Source organism: Nomascus leucogenys, chromosome 13, assembly GCF_006542625.1.
Source record: "Nomascus leucogenys isolate Asia chromosome 13, Asia_NLE_v1, whole genome shotgun sequence".
Lineage (NCBI taxonomy): Eukaryota > Metazoa > Chordata > Mammalia > Primates > Hylobatidae > Nomascus > Nomascus leucogenys.
This window is the reverse complement of record NC_044393.1, coordinates 92,228,723-92,241,896: the sequence shown is the minus strand read 5'-3', so window position 1 is coordinate 92,241,896 and position 13,174 is coordinate 92,228,723. Positions and strand designations below refer to the sequence as shown.

The window sequence follows — 13,174 nt, the reverse complement described above, 5'->3', positions numbered from 1 at the left end:
TATCTATATATACATTGTGGAATATTACATCAAGCCAATTAACATATCTCCTCATTTACTGGTCATTTTTATATAGTGAGAACATTTAACATCTATTCTTGTAGCAATTTTGAAATATGCAATACATGATTATTATCATGGTCACCATACTGTACAGTATATATTAAGAATTGATTCCTCCTAACTGAAACTTTGTACTCTTTGGTCAACATCTCCCCAGTGCCCACCCCGCACCCCCGGCCTCTGGTAATCACTGTTCTACTCTCTACTTCAGTTAAGTTCAACTTTTTTAGATTTCACATGTAAGTGAGATCATGCAGTATTTGTCTTTCCATGCCTGGCTTATTTTATTTCAGATTCCTCTATGTAGTAGCAAATGACAGAATTTCTTCCTTTTTTAAGACTAAATAATATTCCATTGTGTGTGTGTGTGTGTGTGTGTGTGTGTGTGTGTTTCTGTGCATAGTCATGCGCCACATAACGATGTTTCCACCAGACTACATATAGGACGGTGGTCCCATAAGATTATAATGGAGCTGAAAAATTCGTATTGCCTAGTGATTTGTGTTACAATTGCCTACAGTACTCAGTGCAGTAACAGGCTGTACAGGTTTATAGCACAGGAGCAACAGGCAATACCACATAGCCTATTTGTGTAGTAGGCTATACCTTCTAGGTTTGTGTATGTTCTGTATATTCCATGATGTTCACACAATTACAAAATTACCTAATAATGCATTTCTCAGAACATATCCCCATCATTAAGCAATGCATGACTGTGTATTATACATATCACATTTTTTAACCATTGATTTGGGTTATTTATTTAAAATTTAATTAAAATAAAATAGAGATGAGGTTTTGACATGTTGCCCAGGCTGGTCTCGAACTCCTGGGCTCAAGCAATCCACCCACCTAGGCTTCCCAAAGTGTTGGGATTACAGGCCTGAGCCACCATGCCCAGCCTAACCATTCATTTGTTGATGGACACTTAGGTTGACTTCATATTTTCGCTATCGTGAATAAGAGCAAGATATCTCTTTGATATACTGATTTCATTTCTTTTGGATATATACTCAGAAGTGGGATTGCTGGATCATATGGTAGATCCCTTTTTAGCTTTTAGAGAAACCTCCATACTATTGTCCACAATGGCTGTACTAATTCCTATTCCTGCTAACCTTTTTCTCCACATCGTCACTAACAGTTATCATTCAGCTTTTTAATAATAGTCATTATAACAAGATGTGAGGTGCTATCCCATTGTAATTTTGATTTGCATTTCCCTGATGATTAGTTGCTGAACATTTTTCATAAACTTGTTGGCCACTTGTATGTCTTCATTTGAGAAATGTCTGTTCACTTCCTGTAGTCATTTTTCAGTTGGGTGATTTGTTTTCTTGCTATTGAGTTTCTTTTATATTTTGGATATTAACCTCTTATCAGATGTATGGTTTAAAAATATTTTCTCCCAATCTGTGGGTTTACATTCTTTTTTAAAAACATTTTTATTATGGAAATATCTCAGTACACATAATAGAGGATAGTATAAATAACTCCCCATGTATCCATCACTCAGCTTGAACGATAATTAACATCTTGTCACTCTTGTTTCATCTATTCCTTCTGACCTCCCACATTTTAAAAAGCATCATGTCATTTCTATCCTAAATTTTTTATTTTTTTTTTGAGATGGAGTCTTGCTCTGTTGCCAGGCTGGAGTGCAGTGCTGCGATTTCGGCTCACTGCAACCTCCACCTCCCGAGTTCAAGCGATTCTCCTGCCTCAGCCTCCCAAGTAGCTGGGACTACAGGTGCGTGCCACCATGCCCAGCTAACTTTTGTATTTTTAGTAGAAATGAGGTTTCACCATGTTGGCCAGGATGGTCTCAATCTCTTGACCTCGTGATCTGTCTACGTCAGCCTCCCAGAGTGCTGGGATTACAGGTATGAGCAGGCATGCCTGGCCTTATCTTAAATATTTCAAAATGAATTACGACCAATGAAAAGTTTTTTTTTGTGCACAGCCACTCAGCTATTATCACATAATGAAATTAACATTAATTCTTTAATATCACCTAATATTCACTCCGTATCATTTTCCCCATTGTCTCAAAAATGTATTCTTAGTCTGTAAATTCTTTTAAAATCTATTGTTAAAAACAATATGAGAAATTTTCAAAGGAGTCTAGTTAGAAAATAGGCAAAAGTCATACACAGACATTTTACTGGCGACCACGTACAGATGGCAAGTGGCACTTGAAAAGATGTTCATTAGTCATTGGGGAGATGCAAATTAAAAATCACAGTGAGCTATCACTACGCACCTATCAGAATGATTAAAGTAAGAAACAGTAGTAATACTAAATGCTGGTGAGGCTGTGGACAAACTGGATCACTCATGCATTGCTGGTGGAAAAGTGAAACCAGCTACTCTGGAAAACAGTATGGCAGTTTCTTTTCTTCTCTTTTTTTCTTTTCTTTTCCCTTCCTCCCTCCCTCCCTTCCTTCCTTCCCTCCCTCTTTCCTTTCTTTTCCGTCCTTCCTTTCTTCCTTCCTTCCTTTCCTTCCTTCCTTCCTTCCTTCCTTCCTTCCTTCCTTCCTTCCTTCCTTCCTTCCTTCTTCCTTCCTTTCTTTTTTTTGTTTTTATGTTTTTGAGACAGGGTCTGGCTCTGTCGCCCAAGCTGGAGTGCAGTGGTGTGATCATAGCTGACTTCAACCTCTGCCTCACAGGCTCAAGCGATCCTCCCACTGTAGCCTCCCAATTAGCTGGGACTGCAGGCACACATCATCATGTCTGGCTTTTTTTTTTTTTTTGGAGATGGGGTTTTGCCATGTTGCCGAGGCTGGTCTTGAACTCCTGGGCTCAAGTCATCCTTCTGCCTTGGCCTCCCAAAGTGCTGGGATTACAGATGGGAGCCATCATGCACCCAGCCTTGACAGTTTCTTCTAAAACTAAATATGGACTTACCATGGGACCCAGTGGTTGTGCTCCTAAGCATTTACCCAGAGAAATGAAAATAAAAACCTGTACATGAACGCACAGAGTAGCTTTATTTGTAAGAACCTGAAACTGGAAACAATCCAAGTGTCCTTCAACAGGTGAATGTTTAAACACACTATGTTACATCCATACTATAGAATATTAATACTATTCAGCAATAAAAAGGAATAAACTCTCGATACATGTCAAAACCTTGGATAGATCTCAAAGGGATTGTGCTGAATGAAAACAATCAAATCTGATTCTATTTATGTAGCATTTTTGAAATGACAAGATATAAAGATCAGATTAGTGATTGCCAAGGGTTAGGGAAGTACAGGGAGGGAGGGAGGTAGATGTGGCTATAAAAGGGTAGTATGAGAAATCTTTATGCTGAAAATGTTTTGTATCTTGGCTGTGGTGGTGGTCATCAGCATACATGTGATAAAATTATATAGAACTAAGTACAGACACACAATAAGCATGTGCTAAACTGGTGAAATCTGAATAAGGTGGATGGATTGTATCAGTGTCAATTTCTTGATTTTTGTCCTATAGTGTGTTATTGTCCTATAGTTATGCAAGAGGTTACCACATGTGTGTGAAGAGTATATGGAATCTCTGCATTATAGCTTACAAAATGGATATATAAAAATTAGAGAGTAGGAATGAGAATGAGAAAGGGAGGACTCTTCACTTTTTACTTGATACCTTGCTTTTACTGTTTTTACCACATGCATGCATTATTTTTTTAAATTACCATGTGTGTTTGGCTCTGTAAAAAAAAAAAATCATTTCTGGAAACTTCACCTAAGAAAATACATATACAATAAGATTGTTTTGGAAACATAAAGCTAGTTGTTAACCTTGGAATTTGAATTACAATGCAAGAAAGTAGTTCAGCATTGAATCTGAGTATTGGCACAATTGCAAATTTCCTATTACATTACAATTATTGATCAGAAGGGAAGACGGCAAGAAACTAAGAAAAAGTATGAAACCCTCCTTGGAGTAGAAAAAAAGAGTGTTTCATTATTAACATACAGTTGCTTTGAGAGGCTTTCCCCTTTCTTGTTTTGATTCTATTTGGAAGAAGGAGTTCAGAAATTACAATCTGGATCATGAGTGTAAGCATTAGTCTAGAAATTGTCTAGTTCCTCCAGAGAAGATTAAAGTCAGCCACTGGATTCAGAAAAGAGGATGATAAAGTCTTCAAAGAAAGACTGGGTAGAGCCAGGAAATACGCATCTGCAATAAAACATTATCCCACTTAAGCCTGGGAAAAGATTCAAGATTAATTTAAGTAGTTAATACATTTAGAAATCAATGGGCAAGATCCACAGTTGTACTGCACTGTGAATCCGCAGTTATTACTATTATTTTTTTTGGAGATGGAATCTCACTCTGTCGCCCAGGCTGGAGTGCAGTAACCCCGATCTCGGCTCACTGCAACCTCCGCCTCCCAGGTTGAAGCGATTCTCCTAAGCCTCCTGAGTACCTGGGATTGCAGGTGTGCACCACCACATGCAGCTTAATTTTTGTATTTTTAGTAGAGATGGGGTTTCACCATGTTGGTCAGGCTGACCTCAAGTGATCCGCCTGCCTGTGTCTCCCAAAGTGCTGGGATTAGAGGCATGAGCCACTGTGCACGGCCACATTTTTTATTTTTCATTTTTATTATTTTTTATATCAGAATACATTTTAAAAAATGAAAAATTTTAAAAGTATACAAATAAAATGGAAAGATTTTGATATATTTTATCTCAGAATAATGTCCTCTGTATTATTATTATTATTATTATTATTTATTTATTTATTTTTTGAGACAGAGTCGCACACTATTGCCGGGGCTGGAGTGCAATGGCATAATCTTAGCTCACTGCAACCTCTGCCTCCCGGGTTCAGGCAATTCTCCTGCCTCAGCCTCCCGAGTAGCTGGGATTACAGGTGCCCCGCCACCACGCCTGGCTTATTTTTTGTATTTTTTAGTAGAGATGGGGTTTCACTATGTTGGCCAGGCTGGTCTTGAACTCCTGACCCTGTGATCCGCCCACCTCAGCCTCCCAAAGTGCTGGGATTACAGGCGTGAGCCACCGCACCTGGCCTGTATTGTTTTTATTTATCAAGACATATTGAGATAATACTATATAGTTTCATCTTTTTCCAATCAATATTATATCTCAAGAATTTCCAATGTTCTTAACAATTTTTCACAAATACAATTTTTTTTTTGAGACAGAGTTTCGCACTTGTTGCCCAAGCTGGAGTGCAATGGCGCAATCTCAGCTCACTATAACCTCTGCCTCCCAGGTTCAAGCGATTCTCCTGCCTCAGCCTCTCGAGTAGGTGGGATTACAGGCATGTGCCACCACGCCTGGTTAATTTTTTGTATTTTTAGTAGAAACAGGGTTTTACCACGTTAGCCAGGCTGGTCTCGAACTCCTGACCTCAGGTGATCCGCCTGCCTTGGCCTCCCAAAGTGCTGGGATTACAGATGTGAGCCACCATGCTGGCCCTCATATACAATTTTTGATGACTGTAAAACATTATCTCCTGAATGTGCCATAATTGATTAAAGTATTCTCCTCCTGATAGGTGTTTAAGTTGTTCACAATTTTTGATATCCACAAATAGTGCTGAGACAAGCATCTTTATTCATAAAACTGGTTCCACTCACCCTGCTCTGGGCAGCTTAGTTTTGTCTTAATTTGCCCTTATGATTTTTAAGATTGGACATCTTCCCATATTTTTATTTTATACTAGCTGTACATCCCATGAAATTCCTTTGAATAAAAGGAGTACTTAATTTGGAGATGTTCTTTTGCCATTACTTCACAGATAAGCTGGGTAAAGATGATTTTAAATCCTGGAGGATGCTAGAGACATGGAAAAGGTGAGAGAGGAAGACAGAAATTAATGGGAGATAAAAGGGGAAAATGGACTATGGGAAGAGCCAGACACAGAGGGAGGGATGGAAGGGAAAGTGGCATTGCTCCTGAAACTCCTCTGGGCTATGTAAGGCTCTGTACTTGGTTCCCAACAACGGATCCAAGTGAGGTTTCAGCTTCCAAATACAGAGTATTCTTAAAGAAGTCAAAATACTATTGAAACAAAGGATTCTGATCATTGCACAATGGGCACAGCTAGAGGTAGGGACTTTGGGTCAATTACTGGGGGAATGGAAAAGTTTTATGTATGTAGTAGGGTACAGGGGTTATACTAGGTTAGGCAGAGAAGCCTTGGAGTTTTCTCAGAATCTGCACTAGGGTTAAGGGAGGTATCTATGAAAGAGTGTGCAACTTCTCCAAACCACAGCAACTCCAGCCAGTTTCCCAGTACTGCCTTGCCCTGGTTCTGCAGGTGTGGCTGGACCCAGTTTAAATATCTGGGCACAAGCTAAGCCAGACTCTGGTTCCCTCTGCTGTTCACTCCCACTGGGCTTCTGGTCCCAGCCCCAACTCAGTCACTGTGGTTGGTCAGAAGACAGTAAATCCCGAACTGGTTAGTTGCAAAGTCCATCTGGCTTGGTTTTCTGTTGCTGATAGAGAGACCAGGGGAGTTTCTGTGTGACAGAACGGGGGACTATTCTCACTTCTTCCACCGCACAAGCTGCTCAAGGTGGGCTGCATGGCTGGTCTGGCTGGAAGTACCGAAACAGCTCTCCTCCACCTACCCCTAGAGTAGGCAGGATGTAACCCCAGGAATGAGAATATATCAGGGCAGATACAGACACAGAAATATTTTGCCTCATGGCATTAGGTTTATTTTGTGGGAAAGCAGAATTGGGGCTCTCTGAAAGGCACTTGTGAGGCACAGAAGTAAAGGTTGCCACATGGCTAATGGTGGATCTCTTCCTGGCATCTTTGGGAGTAGAGGAAAGAGAGACAGCTCCCAGGGCCACAGAAAATACCTCTATCAGATAGAGAAATCCAAGTCCCAGTGCCTTATGGTGGAGCCAGGGTTTAAGCAGATGGCCTGCTTTTTTTATACGAAGAGTTTGCTTCCTCCGGGCAATCTTAAAGTCTGGCATTCACGGCTGGAGGTACAGGGCCCATCCACTTCTCTCCTGGATGAAGAAAATAACAGACTCTGCACACTGTTCTCAGGTGTGTTGGCAGCAGGAGTTGGTCCCACAAGGTCCCAGGGGTTTTCTAGAAAGACCTTTGCTTGGCTTCAAGGTATAGAAGGCTTCCTTTTCTTTTATGGGGATGAAGACAGCCCCTGCCCACTCAACCTTGAACAGCACTGACTGCATAACACTTTGTTACTGGAAGTGCCAAGAATATTTTTTTGCTCTGAGCCCCTCCTTCTGGTCAACTGATAATAGTGGGTGTGGAGCTGGGGTCAAAGGCAGCTCAGGGTTGAATCTTTTTATTTTTTGAGACGGAGTCTTGCTTTGTCACCCAGGCTGGAGTGCAGTGGCGCAATCTCGGCTCACTGCAACCTCTGCCTCCCAGGTTCAAGTGATTCTCCTGCCTCAGCCTCCCGAGTAGCTGGGACTACAGGTGTGCGCCACCACGTCCAGCTAATTTCTATATTTTTAGTAGAGACAGGGTTTCACCATGTTGGCCAGGATGGTCTTAATCTCCTGACCTCGTGCTCCACTCGTCTCAGCCTACCAAAGTGCTGGGATTACAGGTGTGAGCCACTGCACCTAGCTCAGTGTTGAATCTTTAACTTACTTACCCAGCAGGTGTGCCAGCAGCTCCATCCGGTCAGAGCCAAATAACATGTGGGTTTGGCCATCCACATGGGCCACAGTGATGGGCAGCCCAAAGGCCTGGAGAAAGCAGTAACAATGCAAGGAGGAAGGCAAAGGAGCAGGTATTAGGCAGGGGTTGAAACCTTTGAGTCAGTACTTTTCTGAGTTTACGGAAGCAAAGAGGTCTAAGAGGCTCTGTGGCCCCAGGTGCCTTCCTGTTTCTAAGATGCTGTCTTTTCTCTCACTATGCATTTCTTTTCCTTCCTTTCCCTGAGCCCAAGGAAAAGAAGGAAGAAGATGAGGGTTGTTTAAGAGCACTGAGAAGAATTGGCAAGGGGGCTTTTGCACAGGAGCATAAGGACTCACACTTAGAGATTCTCAAGTCTCCATCTTCAGGATGGGGGCTGGGAACACACATAAAGAGCTGCTCACCCCATATCTGCAGGCTGCCTCGGTGGTCTCCTTGAGCTGGTTCTTCACCTTTGGCGTTGAGATCTTTTCCAGAAGTCCCTGGGCTTGTTCTGCAGACATACCAGCCTTCTCTGCAGCCTAAGGGAATGTAGTAGGGAATACAACTGTGGCTACATGATATTGGATGGGGATCTCAGAGGAAAACTCTGGTCTTTTTATTTTCTGCCCCCAAGTTTTCCTGGCAATGCCCTTACCCACCCACAAGTGGAGATCTGTCCTTGCCAAGAGGAACTATTTCCTTTATCCCAAATCTTGAGATGGGTGGAAAAGGAGAAAAGGTAGATGGCACAGAGTCAGTCACAGAAATTAACACCAGGGGACATCTTAGAGACCAGCTAGATAGACCTCTATTTCACAAAGAAGAGCCTGAATCCAGAGGTGATACATTACTAGCTCAGTTACAGAGCATGTTGGTAGCAGAGCCAACACTAGAATCCAGGTCTCTAGAATTCAAGTCCAGGGCTCTTTCCTTCCTACCTCTCAGAGTTCATGAGTATCTCATGCTTTTTTTGAATCAAGAGCTAGGCTGTAATTCCATTGGAACTTCCTGAGAACTTTGTAACAAGGCACATGGCTGCAGCCACCTACCTGGCTTCAAGACAAAGATAAAGGCTTCAGTTTGTGGTTTGTTGGTATAGTTTGGGATAGGTGGTTCTTAACTTTGGCTGCCCATTTGAAACTCCTGAGGAGCTTTAAAAAATCTCCACGTGAGGTCATCCCTTAGAACTAGAGCCAAGCACTGTGGCTCATGCCTGTAATTCCAGCACTTTGGGAGACTGAGGCAGGAGATTGCTTCAGCCCAGGAGTTTCGAGACCAGCCTGGGCAACAAAGTGAAACCCCCATCTCTACAAAAAAACTTAAAAAAAAATTAGGCATGGTGGCACATGCTTGAAGTCCCAGCTACTCGTAAGGCTGAGATGGGAGACCACTTGAGCCCAACAGTTGAGTCTGCAGTGAGCCATGATCATGCCACTGCACCCCAGCCTGGGTGACAAAGCAAGACACTGTCTCAAAAAAAAAAAAAAAAAAAAAAAAAAAAAAGAAAGAAAAAAAAAGAACAAGAACAATTACATCACAATTCCAGGGGAAAGGGTTAGCGCCAAGGTGCTCCAGGTGGTTTTAATTCACAGCCAAGCTTGAGAACCACTGCAGCTTGACTTCCTAGATCAGAAGTGGGACCCAGGAATTCATGTAGCCTGTCCTAATGAGACACTATCTTTGACTTGGTTAAATTAGAGAATTATGCCCCACACAGAATGTTTAACCACAGAAAAATGGTTGAGCAAAACAAAAATAAGTCCACTCAATGGAACCTCTATAGAAACAAAGAACTATACTTTCAGAGTTAAGAATTCCATGGAGGCTGGGCACAGTGGCTCATTCCTGTAAACACAGCACTTTGGGAGGTGAAGGCAGACAGATCTCTTGAGCGCAGGAGTTCGAGACCAGCCTGGGCAACACAGTAAAACCCCTTCTCTACAAAAAATAAAAAAGTTAGCCGGACATGGTAGTGTGTGCCTGTAGTCCCAGCTACTTGGGAGGCTGAGGTGGGAAGCCAGGAGGCAAAGGTTGCAGTGAGTCGAGGTTGTGCCACTGCACTCCAGCCTGGACGACAGAGCCAGACCCTGTCTCAAAAAAAAAAAAAAAAAAAAAAAGCATGGAAAATGATTAAATATGAAGTAAAAAAGCAAGCTAAAAATTACACACATACTTTGCAGGAGTATAGACTGTAGAAGATATATTTGCCATTCCTTATACATTTAACTTTTGTGTGATTTGCCAGTTCATATATTAAATTTGAATAGGTCTCAACTATTTTTTTTGTAAACCAGAGGAATAATACTGTTTTGAATTTCCTAATTTAATCCTGAAGACAAACTTACTTTTATATCCCCATCTATGGCTCACTGGTCAATGTTTTGAGCTATTTCCGTTTGTTCTCACTCAGGCTCCTATATAACCCTGGCATTAGTTATCTCTTTTCGTCTTTTTAAAGCCTCTTGGAACAAGTCTCCTGCCTTCCACTTGGATGTGTTGGTGAGGTTTGTGTTGGAGTCTGTGGAGACTTGTGAATACTATATCCCTCCCCATCCAGGGGTTCCAACACTGAGCATCTTTCTCTCAGTGACATCTTTCAGCAAATAAATTCTACCCATATATTGTCCCTTTTGCACTTCCCCTTTCAACCTTGAGATATCCTTTTGAGGATCCTTAGTTCCAACTTTTCAGTAGTTTGTGCCCTGAATCACAGACATCCTTTCTTCCCCAGTAATTATAACCTTTTCCATGCAATAAGAGACCTTTTGTCTTCTTTACCCCCAAACGCCAACTGTTCTCAGATTCTCTATGAGTGCAGTTGGGGTGGAGCCAGGACACTCACCGCCAGGATGCTCTGGGGCGCGGTGATGTCTTCATTCTGGGAAGAAGAGAAGACTCAGCAGGAAGGTGGTGCGGGGAGAGGGGTGTGACTGGAGGACAGTAGATCCTCCGGGCGGGGGCAGGATCATGACCCTGAAAACGTGCCTGGGGAAGGTCAGAAAGTTATACAAGGTCCTCCCAGAGGATCCCCAGAGCCCCACACTCACCCTTGACCAGAGGCGCATCCACAGCTCCCGGGACACTTTCTCCAGCATCTCTGGATGCTCCAAGTTCACGGCAGTGAGGAAACGCATGGCAGACAAACTTCCTGTGGGGCAGAGGCACCCAGAGGCAGGGCTCCTCTTGCTGCTTCCCTGGTGGAGGACTAGCTCTTCCTTGCTTCTGACATCCCCCAGAGCTCCTCCGCCCTCAGCCTCTCACCCAAGGTTCCCATGACCTATTTGCCCGCTCTTCTTCCCTTTCATGCCCGGCAACCTTCAGCTCCCTCAATGCTGATCCTGAGGTTTCCCAAGGCAGGCTTCACTTGCTTTAGTCTCCTGCAGCCCCTCCATCCTATCAATCCCTCAATCTCCGACTTCTCTTTTCTTCACTGGATACCCTGTCTACATCCCACTCTCTTCACCTTTTTCAAGCATCACAGACAAGAAATCCTTGGGGAGCTGGATGGGAATCTGGAGATGGTGTCTCAGGAGCTTTAAGTCATTTGCCATGTATTGTCCTTTACGGGGAAGCAGACCTGGAGGCTTGTTTCCTGCCAGGAGAAGGTTGGGCACGCTAAGTGAGAAAAGACCTAAGGGTCCCAGGTTTGGGGACCTCGACGTGGGTTTTGGGCAGAGGGCAGCTATTCTTTCTCTTGTTGTTTCACTCTTGTTGCCCAGGCTGGAGTGCAATGGCGTGATCTCAGCTCACTGCAACCTCCGCCTCCTGGGTTCAAGCGATTCTCCCACCTCAGCCTCCCGAGTAGCTGTGGTTTACAGGCATGCGCCACCACGCCCGGCTAATTTTGTATTTTTAGTAGAGACGGGGCAGAGGGCAGCTTTCTAGCTGCCAGTGCCAATATAAGGACCCGCTGGGGTCGGCTCTCTTGGGCCACTGAAATCACCCCTGCCCCGACCCTCCCTTCCTACCACTGTCTTTCATGATCCCTGTTATGAGGCTGGGCCGCAACTGCAGGTTGATGTTCCAGATATTCTGATATCGGCACAGGATCTGCGGGCAGAGGTCAAGAACGATTGCCAGTGTGCAAGATGGAAAAGTGAAAGAGCCGAGGGAAAGGGAAGGGAGGCGCTAAGTGCAGAGCAGGGGTTATGCGGACACCCTATATTGTTTGGTTTGAAATTGGCAAAACTCTCCTCACTACTAGAAATCTATTCCAGGATCTTCGCTCCTGTGGCCAGTTTTCCCCAAAACTGCCATGGTTGGGCTAAGAGGTGGCCGTGTTCTGCATTTCTCCCTGAATGATTCGAGCCGCCCCTCTTTCCACCACGTGGGAAACTGCAGTCGGTATATAAAGGCTCGGGTTGGAGCCAGCGACCCTATTCCGTTTAAAACCACAAAGTGACCTTCGGCGCCGGAGCTCTCCCTGCTTGCCCTAGCCCTGTGGGCGGCGCCGGGAGTTTCACGAGACCTCTGTCCCGGAGCCCTGGCTCCCTCTTCCCTCCGCCCTCACGCCCCAGACCCCGCCGAGGCGGCCCCGCCCAGCGTCACCTCGAAGCCCAGCCAGGAGTAGGGGGACAGCACGTCATAGAAGAGCTCCAAGGTGCGCGGCAGGGGCCCCATGCTGCAGACTCCAGAAGAGCAGTGGCAGCAGGAGATCCTTTCCCAGGAACTCGGCAGAGGCTGCCCCGCATGTGGGCCTGCCCAGGACCGCCCACCACTTTATCGCGCAGCCTCAGAGAGAAACTGCCCTGGCAGAGGTCCCCCTCCGGCGCAGCGGGGCGGGGCAAGCCTACGGCCCCCAGCCAGGGGCGGGGTGGGTAGGGACCCCTTGGAGAGCGCGCAGGTGTGGACAAGGGGCACTGCAACCGCCTTTGCAAAAATTTTAACAGTGAGAAAATTACGAAGGTGAAACAGATCTGAACTCACCAACTCCATCGTGCCTTTAACCTCCAAACTGCCCTTGGTCATTCCTGAGCATGGGACGAGCTAATATAGGGAGATATTCAGTTTATAGTTTAAATGATAATAGCCCTTCCCCAAACTAAACCAGTTTTATAAAACTAATAAAAGTCCACAAGTTTAGGATTATGAGAGGGGCCTGAATTCTGCTAAGATGTAGGCATTAACAATTACCAGACATTGTTCCAGAGGTCACAAGCTCTGCAACTTCCCCAATTATTCCTGTAAATAACCACTTTTGTAGAACCTAAGACTGGCCTTTGAAGATACCTTCTCAGACTTTTCCATTTCTGATGACAGGATGACTCCACCTGGACCAGTGACTCCTCTGTGGCCCTCATCCAGATGCAACTCAGTGCACTGAGGACAGTTTTCCACACCCCTGTGATTGCATCCCCAGCCAATCAGCAGCACCCATTCTCTAGCCCCTTGCCCACCAAACTATCATTAAAAAAACTCTAGCTGGCGGGCATGGTGGCTCATTCCTGTAATCCCAGCACTTTGGAAGGCTGAGGCGGGTG

The 13,174-nt window shown here is 44.5% G+C and overlaps 1 protein-coding gene across 2 annotated transcripts; it reads right to left on the bottom strand.

The window, feature by feature from the left end:
- Positions 1 to 6,719: 6,719 nt before the first annotated feature.
- GSTK1 (glutathione S-transferase kappa 1) lies at positions 6,720 to 12,428 on the bottom strand. 2 transcript variants are annotated; one of them, XM_003270858.4, is made up of 8 exons: positions 12,243 to 12,428; positions 11,663 to 11,744; positions 11,158 to 11,286; positions 10,742 to 10,842; positions 10,537 to 10,572; positions 8,117 to 8,233; positions 7,669 to 7,762; positions 6,720 to 7,048 (listed from the first exon to the last, which is right to left on the bottom strand). In XM_003270858.4, the coding sequence occupies exons 1-8, from the start codon at positions 12,312 to 12,314 to the stop codon at positions 6,999 to 7,001; spliced, it is 681 nt and encodes a 226-aa protein (XP_003270906.2). In that variant the 5' UTR covers positions 12,315 to 12,428; the 3' UTR covers positions 6,720 to 6,998. The 2 variants fall into 2 exon arrangements, with proteins under 2 accessions (XP_003270906.2, XP_003270907.1); XM_003270859.4 differs by lacking the exon at positions 10,537 to 10,572 and having other exon boundaries at positions 6,723 to 7,048.
- Between the last annotated feature and the right edge of the window lie 746 nt (positions 12,429 to 13,174).